The following is a 10,878-nucleotide window of genomic DNA, read 5'->3' on the forward strand; positions in this document are numbered from 1 at the left end:
GAATTTTTGAGATTGGGTTTTTACCCAGCCTGTTGGAAAACCTAATGGTTATTTCTGGTACACAAAAAAGGCGACAAATCTAACGCATCTAACTATCGCGGCATCAGATCACTTAGAGCCAACGCAAAAAAAATCGAGCTGCTCATGTACAGGCTACTTCTTGCTGCGAACTACCTCAGCACCGCTCAGCACAGGGTTTGTCCCCAAGCGTTCGACTTCCACCTATCTGGTTGAGTTTCGCATTCGTTGCTGCTCGCCAAGCCTCAGGTTCTTGGTCTTCCGGGACAAATGCTGAACTGGATGCGGTCCTAGCTCACCGACCGTTCGTATCTTGTGAAGATGGGGGACTAAACCTCTCGACGTATCAACGGGTCTTCAGAAGTGCCACAAGGGAGCAACCTTGGTCCGCTTCTCTTCGTGATATTCTTGAACGACGTCACATGTGTGCTTCCTCCTGACAGCCACCTGCTTTACTCGGATGACGCCTGGTGCTATACGAATGGCTTGGAGATATGCGTCGATAAGTGCGTTGTGGTTACGTTTGCCAGAAAGCATAAGCCCTTGATCTGCACGTATACCATCAACGACACTGCCCTTGTCCGTAAAAGCTGCGTCAGAGAAGTAGGAGTGCTCCTTGACGATAAGTTGAGCTTCCATGACCAGCTGGAGCACATCGTCGCTAAGGGCAATCAGCTAGTTGGCATTCTGAAGAAGCTTGCAAGCGATATTACAGACCCGATTGTCGTTAAGATGCTGTACTGCTCCTTAGATCGGTCTGTGGTGTAATACTCATCCGTGGTATGGTGGCCTATATTGACACGCTCGTTGACTCGTCTGGAATCCATCCAGCGTAAATTTACACGATTTGCGCTGCTTGGCTGGAGTGTCCAAGTAGACTACAATGGACTCTGCGCGTTACTTGGCCTGGAGTCGCTGAAACAGCGGAATTGTAACGCGCAGATACTTTTTGTCGCAGGTCTACTTGACAATCGTATCGGCTCGCCGACGCTGCTCTCGGCAATCAACATTTACACCCCGGTTAGATCACTCCGTGCTAGATCACTTCTTGACGTATGGGAACGTCGTATTCGTTTTGGCGCCTCTGATCCGTTCCTTGTCATGTGCTACAAATTCGTGTGTGATCGTTTTGAACCAGACCTGCCGCGCTCTGCATTCCTTAATTGTACACGCACAGTGCGGGCCATTACTTTGATAATGTAAAAATGTAAATGTTAAGTGTAAATGTAAAACGTAAAAATAAGTCGCTCCAAGGGGGCCACATATGGTCCGTAGAATTCAACAAAATAAAATAACAAATAACATTACCTGGGTACTGAATTAATTTCCTTTTTTCGGCACAGAATCTGTAGATGTTTGGTTGCTCTGACCTTTTCTTTTAAGTCGTGTGTACAGAGGAACAGTTCTGATGTAAATTGATCATTCCTGTCATGTTACCACATCAGTGTCGTTACTTACCATCGTATTATAGCAGGGACGTAAAGATTTATATATCTTCTTCTATATATCATCAGTAAGATTTTGTTTTCATTCAAGAAAGAGTTTATTAAATAAAACTCGACTAAATTATCTCTTTTTTTACACTTTTTGTTACTTCTTTTCTTATGATCATTTGTACACGTACACATGCTTATGCTATTATCAGCACAGCTTGATTCTTATGAAATTAACTTATGCCAAGTATGAAAATTAACCTGATTTATATCTATGTATTTGAAGGTTTGCTTATTGGTATAACCTTGAGTCTCTTGAGATTTATAGAAGTGGCCGATTTCTGCACATCCGATGGGATTATAATCGGCTGGGATAGAACTACACGCGGTGATTGTGTTCGCTGTGACACTGTATCCGAGTTCTATGAATAAACACAAATTGGTTGGTTGAGGTACAAAGATAAATTAATCATTTCATTGTGCACCATGCCTTGTCGTGACGATTGCTCTTTCACAGAGGTCATATAGTAAATCACTATTGTTTTAATAAGCTACTACTTACGTTAGCTATCTCAGCATTTGTTTCAACAACTGTCCCTTCTATGGTGATGCTGCTCGTAGGGATATTTGGTGTTAAAATGACACCAGTTCCACCCGAACTGATGGTTTGCGGCTGTTTCTGTACTTTTGGCTGTTGCTGTAACGCGGTTTTGGATTGCACTGTGGTGCATCGACCACCAGTCGTTGCTATCAGTGTTGTACCAGCAGCAGCTGCATTGATTCCGCTAGCTATTCCACTGCTACCAACACTCACAGATGCTATGGATGGTTGGTGTGCCAGTTTGCTTGCTGAGGTGGATGGTACAGTTTGAACCTTCAACACATTATTACGAAGTAACACCGTTTGAATTTGACCGGGTATTCCGCCGACGACGTTTGTTCGCGAGATTTCTCTTCCTGTCGTTGCAGTAGACACGGTTTGCTTTAAATTAGATACGAGCATTATATGATATTCGTTTCACAATCCACATTGTACGTTACGAACCACATTGGCTGCATTTGGCTGTCCCAACACATGACTGTTATTGTTTGAATTTGCTGTAAAAACCATAGAGCTGGATGGAGTGGATTTGCTGGCTCCGCTATTACTGCTCAAATGAGCAGTGCTCACCGTGATGGCTTGATTTGCACCGATCGATGCATTGTTGGCAATTAAAACTGGTTTTCCTCCTATATGCGCTATATTTAAGCTGTTTGCATTCATCAAGCTTTGCGCGCCCACAAAGAAAAGAAAAACGCTCGATATAGAAACTATAATAAAAAAAAAAAAAATACGCAAACCAACTAAACTCACCTCAATGAAGAAGCTCCTTTAACCTTTGCCGAGCCAATGTTGTGAACGCCTATGATTTTGGCATTTAAAAATTCCCCACTCACATTTACCGTAGAGGGCAGCGAGGTTTTGGGACTGAATACCGTGCTTTGCTGCTGGGACACAGAAGCAGCAGGACCGGTGCCAAAAGCGTTAGGGTTGTGTGTTGTGGTGGTAAGTAGTTTTACCTTTGTGCCTTGCTGTACTAGTTTGGCAGTAGGCGAACTTGCAATGTGGCTGAGAAAGGAAGTGGCCGATCCAGCGGTGGTAGGATTGATTTCACTTAAATTTCCCTTTCTACTCGTCACAATAATCGAACCGCCGCCTGGCTGGAAACATTCTGTAGTGCAAATAGAGACATTTTTTAGCAGATGGATCTTGAAATAAGCATATTAAGTATGTTGTAACAATACGTACCACCTGATTTTGACGATGAAACAATGGTTACAGGAAGGTTCGTTGGTCGTATTCCGGAAGCCGTTGATGCAACGGATATAATGTTTCTTGTCTGGGGCAAAACTGTATATTGATGGCCAACACTCACAACAGCAGACGATGATCCACCTGTGATCGATTTTCCAGTAACCGAACTGACAGTATTCGATCCTGTACCGAACTGTAAAAACTGTTGCCCGGCTTTGGTGGTGCCGGCAAGCTTTAAAATTGTATTCACACCCCCACCAGCATTATTGGTTGTTCCAGTAATGCTAGGTTTTTGCAGCAAGCTTTCGAGCGGAATCAGCTGACCGGCGCTGATGTTAGAGTTAACAAGCATTTTAGAGTTAATTTGACCCGAGGAAAGATTGCTGTTGATTTGAGCTATTTGCTGCGCGGACGATCCTCTTGCTACTTCAGTTTTAATTACAGTCGTAGCACCGGACGCCGTTTTAACCACCCGCATAGTTGCGTTTTTAACAGCGGACGGCGTAACTGTTCCCGGATTATTTGACACAGTAACAGCTACCGCAGTCCCAGGATTCAGCGTACCATGGCCCTCGCTTGTTGTGAGTATTGTTGTTGATGGATTCATTTTTATCATCTTTACACTGGTTGCGGCTGCTGCTGGGTTCATCACGCTTTGCGGGCTTACGGTAACGGCAGATCTGATTGCCGATTGGGTTGGTTTTGAGCGGGTAGGAGTTATTTTGACAATTTTTGATGATAAAGTCTTAATGTTGGAATTAGCATTTTGGTTAATTTTAAACGTTGGAACGGTGGTTTGATTTTCCAACACGTACGATGCGCCTGGAGCTTTGTATTGCTTCGTATCGCTTGCTTGCCCCTTGGCCAAGTTCGTCGCATTCGCTGCCACTACAGCAGTGGGGGAAACGATTTGATTGTTTGCTAAAGAATTTTTCTGATTTTGTGAAAGCAAGTTTTGGATAATTTGTCTCTGCTTAGCTGGTGTTAGTACGGACTGTTGGCCTTTGGCAAGCGTGATTGTGCTAAACAGATTCGACGCAGGCTTTACAATGCGGTTGGTAGCGATTGGAGTGCCGGGTGTCGTAATAGTAGATGTACTGGCTGATTTGATTGCTACCACCGTCGGTACGGTACTGCCTTCACTAGCGGATGATGCATTCGCCTTGCCAGCACTCACCATCATCTTTTGCGAAAAAACGGTTGCAGGAAGATTGGTTTGTATGATCGATGAAGTATTAGTGCTTTGCTTCAAAGCCGATGGTCCAATGGAGGTACTGTAGATAGGTTTTCCTATTGTTGCCGTTATTAACGTACTGCCTCCCTTCATCGTTTGGATTGTACTTGCACCGGCAGAACTCGCAAATGAAGCATTGTTAAGCGCCAGCTGTGTGGCTTTAGGTTGAGCAGCTAACTGCGGGGATAGGATCGAGGCGGATTGCCCACAAGCCAATATTTGACTTTTGGGGGCTACATTACAGATGCTCGAGTTGTTCACCTGCCGGATCGATACAATCGTACCTCCAACGGTTGAACCAATTTTAATACCATCTTTTGGAGATGAAACGAATGAACCTGCTGGTGGGGTATGGGAAGAAACCGCAGTTCCTACAGATTGAACGATTATCGGTTTCGTGTTGGACAGTCTCGTAATATCGACTACGGGCTGCTTAACATTCGGAGCACCGGAGGACGGCGAAATTGTTGCTTTTGGGGAAGACACAATAGCTGATACTAACAACTTTTTTGGAGATATCGGATTGACGTTGAGTAACGAGTCTTGCGACAATGCTTCATCCACTGTTGAACATTCGATACCAGTGTTTGATGTTGCCGATGTGTTTGCCAATGTGAGTGAAGATTTGGGAATCTGAATCGTTCGAACGTTACTTCCCGAAGATGAAATCAAAGTAACCGCGTTGCATAGCTTACTGGAAGCTTTGAACGTCACATCCGTACCACAATCCCGAGACACTGGTGTTTGATGCTCCTTAACGATACACATTTTGCTTTGATCAGCTAGACCTACATTAGCGTCGTCCGTTGTAATGCCCGTAGTCGTGGTGGTTATGAAACTGTTGTCGTTTTTAGCATCGTTACAAGATTGTAGTACGGAGATGTTTTCCGGTGCGGAGAGAGTGGTTTGCTTTTTTAATAAGGACGTTGTAGCCTTTACCCCAGTAACGGTAGCAATGTTGGCGGTTGGATTCTCTGCACTGCTTATCGATGTGGCTGTATTTACCACCGGATCCATTATGCTACTGTAGATCGTTGCTGAAGCATCTAGATCCATCTCACACGCGATATTGTTTGAGGCAAAACTATCTGCCGTAGAACCGCTCTCATTAAGCATGTCGTGTTGTTTTGCCGAATTGGATGACGACAGATTTTCTTTCGATTGTCTCAGCGATTTTCTAACAGTGGACTTTTTATGCTTGGTGAATCCTTGGTATTGCATGTGCAACCGTTCAAACTCCTGCTCCGTGCGATTTCGGTGCAGATAAATCCAAATTTTGCGCTTGGCATCATACTTCACGCAAGGATCACGTTCCGTGTGCATTCGATCCAGTGCCCCACTGACGATGGTCTGCAGAATTTGATCTGTAGCAGTTGGTGATATGTACTGCGAGGATTTGAGTAGTTCGCAAATGTCTGCTCTTGTGCCTTCACCGTTCGGTAGTCTAGCAGTTGCATCACGGACTAAGGTTAGTATGGTAACGAAATTGGGACGATTCGCTACGAGCATATTGTGACCGCGGGCTTTTGAGATACCGGGTGCTTGTGTATAAATCCCCTTCACCGGCCCTACTACACTGTCGTATGAGTGTTGCTTGTAGGTGAAAGCCATATGCGGGTTTTCGTATCGTCGTTTTTCCTGTTCACGAAAACTTTGTATTTCTTCGTCAGTGGCTTTTCGTACGGACCAGTCGGTCGGGAAAAGAGGAGGAGGTGTCGTTGCTGACCGTTCCTGTATCGATCCATCCTCCTCGGAAGCAGTGACAGTCTTGGCCGTTAGTATTGATGTAGGAGAATCGTTCATTAATGAAAGCAAATTATCTCCTGCTACTGGCAATGATGATACGGATGACATGGACGATGAGGACGAATAGGAGGGAGAAAATGGCAAATGTTTAGACCCAGCCGTTGATCTACTTCTGCTCTTTGGCGAAGCAGTGGCAAGCGCACCGCAGTCATTTAACGTGACATTGTTCGCACAGCTTGAATTGTTAGCCGTAATAGAGTTCATTCCCGTTAGTTTGTTCATTTCTTGTTTTCTACTTTGCCAGTATGCGCAAAGCGGTACTAGTCGGCTGTCAGCATCACGAGACGCCCCGATCCATTGCAATATGTTAATAGCCACCTTATGCTCGATGTACGGAACAAAATCTTCGGGCTGGTTTGGAAATTCTCCTGCCAGAAACTGTACTGCGGATTGTAGTGTCTCATTCCATTCGCCATTATTTTGATACTGTTCATACCAAACATTACGTTCCGCGACCGAACTCTTGGTCCAAGCTTCCAGTTTTAGCTGCAGTTCTGGCAATGTTGATCGATGATCGGGATTGGAGCAAAACAGGTCGCGAACAACCGAAAGGAAACAGGCATGCAGTCCATTGCTAAACAAACAATTCATAGAGTTTTGCTCCACAGTGCTTGAATCATCATTTTCCATCAATGAAGCAGCGTCCAGCAACGACGCATTTGATAAAGTCTGTAAAGCTTGAGACGTGCCAACTGTTGTCGTTAAATATGTTTCACTAGCACCTGCAACTTCTTCAATCGTGTTCGAACTTCTTTTGCTTTCTTTTGCGGACAACACGTCGCATTTTTCTTCAACGTTGTCATTCAAATTAGAATCAAAATATTCGTTTGATGGATTTTCCTCTTTCAAAACCACATTCAACCCGCCAGTTGGTTCCGTTTTGACCGTAGCGTTGTCCATACTTTCTTCGCCACAGATGGCTTCGAGGATCGAAGGTTTTGAATCTGTTTGATCTTGAGACGATCGATGTGTTTTGAACGATTTTTGTGACTTTACTCTTCCCTTCATCCCCGCCGAATGTTCTTTCGCGGAGTCCGAAATATATACCTTCGGTAGGGGCAATATTCTTCGATACCCGGCCGCTATTTGTGTGCGACTGACAACATCCTTTAATTTCATATTGTCCAAATCTAGCTCAGGATGCTCAGGTTCCTCCATTTTGCGTTTTCTGTGTTGTTGTATCAATTTTCTGTAATGTTCCTCAGTAACAACATACAGCTTTGGTGCGTTAAATATGGTTCCATCGATTGTATTTCCTGCTGCCCCATTCACTCCACTCCCAATCATGCCAGGTTTCTTCATGGGAATATTACTACAACTCGACACAGCGGCCGTTTGAACGCTTGCTTGTTCACCAGACTGTGAACCGGTGCTCACCATTCGCCGTTGTTTCCGTACCGCTCCAGTTGGTAGAGCATGCATGCAATCTTCTTCGTCAGACAGTGTCAATGATAAACCAACTTCATCACAGATACTAATAATTTCAGCCAAATATCGTTTTTTCGACATAACAAGTGACTTAACCATCGAGGAGGAAATATTGCCATCGTAATCCAATTGCCGGCGGCGACCATAATTGTACGTAATTCTGCCAGCGGTTGGTAGAGCACGTTCATCGTTCGAGTGTAACTCACTAAACAAAACAGCTTCCCGGGATAACATCACATTTTGCGCTAAACGCGACATTCGCTGTAGTTCTATCATTCTCTTATCCTTCGTTGTAAGTTTTGCTAAATTGTGCTGCAACTTGGCCACATCGAAACGAAAGCATCCATTTGATAGCTTGCTACGAAAATCATCCATTGGTTCTTTACCAAATCGATGCAACTCATGCGACAACAAACTGTGCACCAATGTTGTTGCTTCCACTCTATCATCTTTGACGACTGGTAGTAACTTTGCCAATTTCTGTTGAGTAGTTCGAGGCAGCGTATCCCACAGTTCGAAGGAAAAAAACTCTTCGAATATAGCGCCACTGTCGCACAAATCCTTTGGCAACATAAATTTGTTGCTCAGCATACAGCTTCTTTCCAACAGGCTTGCATTGCTTTCATCTGAATCACTGTCCGAGCTGGATGCGTACGCATTACCCGTAGCGTCGAAGGATTTAGCGGCCCTCCTGGCCAATTCAAAGTTTCGACCCATGTTGTTTTGCTTTTCTAACACTAATAACAGATGTACCGATGTTTTGCTTTTTCAACACCAATAACAGATGCACCGTGTGCGATGCACCGTGTTACGATGCAAGGTTGCCTGTGAATTATAGACTTCGTTTAACCAATGTATTCCGCTTTTATCATTTTATCTGCGGAGACAGACAAACCTTTTCAATACTGTTGCAAAATTGAGTTACAGTAATTTTGTTACACCGTAGGCTGCTTTGCTCAATCTTAGCTCTCACTTGTATTGGTTGTGTATGATTTAACAATATTTGCCACACAAAATATATAATCAACGCATTTAGCAGCGTTCTATGACAATGCAATAGTTCCAGTATTTTCCACGTGCTATCGTTAATGTTCTTGTTTTTCCAATTTTACTCTGCAACCAAACATGGAAAATGTTTCCGATCGTAGCTTCATGTACAGGTTGCCAGCCAATTTTTTGACAGCATCTTTATTGTGTTGAAAAAATGAGCACCCTTGGACATTCGATTTGACAATACGAGGCGGAAAAAAATAACAACAAAACGTGTGCAGAACAGGTCATCCAACATGCGCTTTAAGCCGCCATTTATAAATTTTTGACAGCGTATGGCATAAATTGACGGAATATGCTGTTACTGCATTTTGCTGTTGTCTAACGTTCTTCACTGTTCACTGTTATATTCGTTCTGAACTATAACACATATTTTTGTGGTTTTCAGCCATAACCGGAGCTGTAACAATATTCCATAATGTCTCTAATCACGCTACCAGTGCACACGTAAATGGTATGTAAGAACTAAGTGAAATTCTGAAAATGTCGTACAAACCGAAACATTTTTCAAATGCTTTTTTGAATACCATATGTATATGTTACCCGGATTGGGATTTTGCACATGCAAGCAATTAAAAGAGAATTTAACTATTTAGATTAGAACAATTAACTATTTAGAAATTATAACAATGAGCAGTTACTACGATCATATTGCACTGATCAGTAATAACACAATGTTGTTGTTGTTGTTGTTGTTACTTGCAACAAGGGTAGTTGGCACATGCGCAGTTCAGTTTGCATGAAAGTCAGTTCTAAATGCTAGCCTAACCATGTCCCATTCAGAAATGATTCAACAATACCACATGGCATGTTGCGTTGCGAACAAGTGTTTAGTGTCGGTGGATCATTAGCATCGTTTCATTAATAATCAACAATCGGAAAGCATCGTTGCAGGATTGGTTGCATCGATGCAGATCGATGACGAATGACGATTTGTTTTCGTAGAATTAACTAAAGGTAAGAAAAAATCTGAAGCATCCGTTTTGTGCTTTCCGGAACTACATAAAATAGCTGAGCAAAGGGAACTCTATTTTTAACTGGTAACAATATGTATGCAAGTACAGTGGGAAAGTGCTGTTGGAAGTCGGCGGTAGTGTGTTTCGATTAACCCGGGCCCAGCAGTGAGGCAATGAAAGTTAAGTGTTTAGCGCTTGCGCGGTTTTTAAACAACAGGAAGAAACGCGCGATTTGTGATTTATCTACTAGTTAAAAAGTGGTATTTTGAGGTCTCAAGTATAGTTATTTACACAAAAAAATTAAACAGTGTGATAAACGATGTAAAAAAGTAAGATTGACCGTTTGAATGATAATTCGAATCATCAAGTGTTTTATGAAGGCTAGGCCTGCGTGTATGATTCATTAATTTCACTGTGTTGTGACTTTGTACATGAATGAAGATGTGAAGGTGTGAAAGTTTATTTTCCATTTAAAATATGTAGCGGTGTTAAATGTTATGAATTACTGATATGGAATGTACGATTTCATGTACGTGTACCTTTTTCAGTTAGTGCTAGAGAAGAGTATACTCCAAAACATTGAACCATTGCAGTTTGTTCCTATGAAAAGGTCATGTTCTATAGATATTTGTGTCGAAAGCTAAGTTAATAATGTATCTATTGTGCAACGAAATGCCAAAGTATAAATAGACCTATAAAATACCACTTTTTACTAGTAGATAATCAATGTTCTACGCAGGATTAAATTGCTAGTTTTGATTAAAAATGTAAAAAAGGCTCTAGAGGCGCTGGTCTTCACACAGCAGGACTAGTTACTGAATCCCATCCAGATCGTTTCCCCAAACGCAGGATTTAATATCTACCTACGGGCAAACTAAATCTAGAAAGTAAGTAATAATAATCTTTTGTGTTACATAGCCAAATATGAAACAGAACAATCTTATGAGTGAAGAGTTGGTTTACAACTCCACTTCAATTGCCCATCGTGCATCGTGCCCGTTGGTGTAGGCGTCGGTCTTCAAACGGCAGGACCGGGATTAAAATCCCATCCCGACCTTCCCTCTGTAGTGAGGATTGACTAACCAACTACGTGGTATCGGCAGTCTAGTAAGCCATTTCGATGGCCGGCATAACCTTAGAGGTCGTATAGCCAAGAAG

General features: G+C 42.8%; 1 protein-coding gene across 1 annotated transcript; it reads right to left on the reverse strand.

Annotated features, from left to right (window-relative positions):
* Window positions 1–1,723: 1,723 nt before the first annotated feature.
* Window positions 1,724–8,431, reverse strand: LOC126560683 (nuclear factor related to kappa-B-binding protein). The gene is made up of 5 exons (XM_050216640.1): window positions 3,241–8,431; window positions 2,806–3,163; window positions 2,497–2,719; window positions 2,014–2,433; window positions 1,724–1,873 (listed from the first exon to the last, which is right to left on the reverse strand). The coding sequence occupies exons 1-5, from the start codon at window positions 8,429–8,431 to the stop codon at window positions 1,724–1,726; spliced, it is 6,342 nt and encodes a 2,113-aa protein (XP_050072597.1).
* Window positions 8,432–10,878: the final 2,447 nt, after the last annotated feature.

The sequence above is a fragment of the Anopheles maculipalpis genome, chromosome 3RL, assembly GCF_943734695.1.
Source record: "Anopheles maculipalpis chromosome 3RL, idAnoMacuDA_375_x, whole genome shotgun sequence".
Taxonomy (NCBI): Eukaryota; Metazoa; Arthropoda; class Insecta; order Diptera; family Culicidae; genus Anopheles; species Anopheles maculipalpis.

Excerpts from the sequence above, each read along its gene's own strand:
- LOC126560683 (XM_050216640.1), bottom strand. The coding sequence starts at position 8,431 with ATGGGTCGAAACTTTGAATTGGCCAGGAGGGCCGCTAAATCCTTCGAC. Across the intron at positions 2,720-2,805 it reads AAAGGAGCTTCTTCATTGAG|CTTGATGAATGCAAACAGCT; the intron begins GTGAGTTTAGTT and ends GGGCGCGCAAAG. Across the intron at positions 2,434-2,496 it reads AGCCAAATGCAGCCAATGTG|CAAACCGTGTCTACTGCAAC; the intron begins GTTCGTAACGTA and ends TCTAATTTAAAG.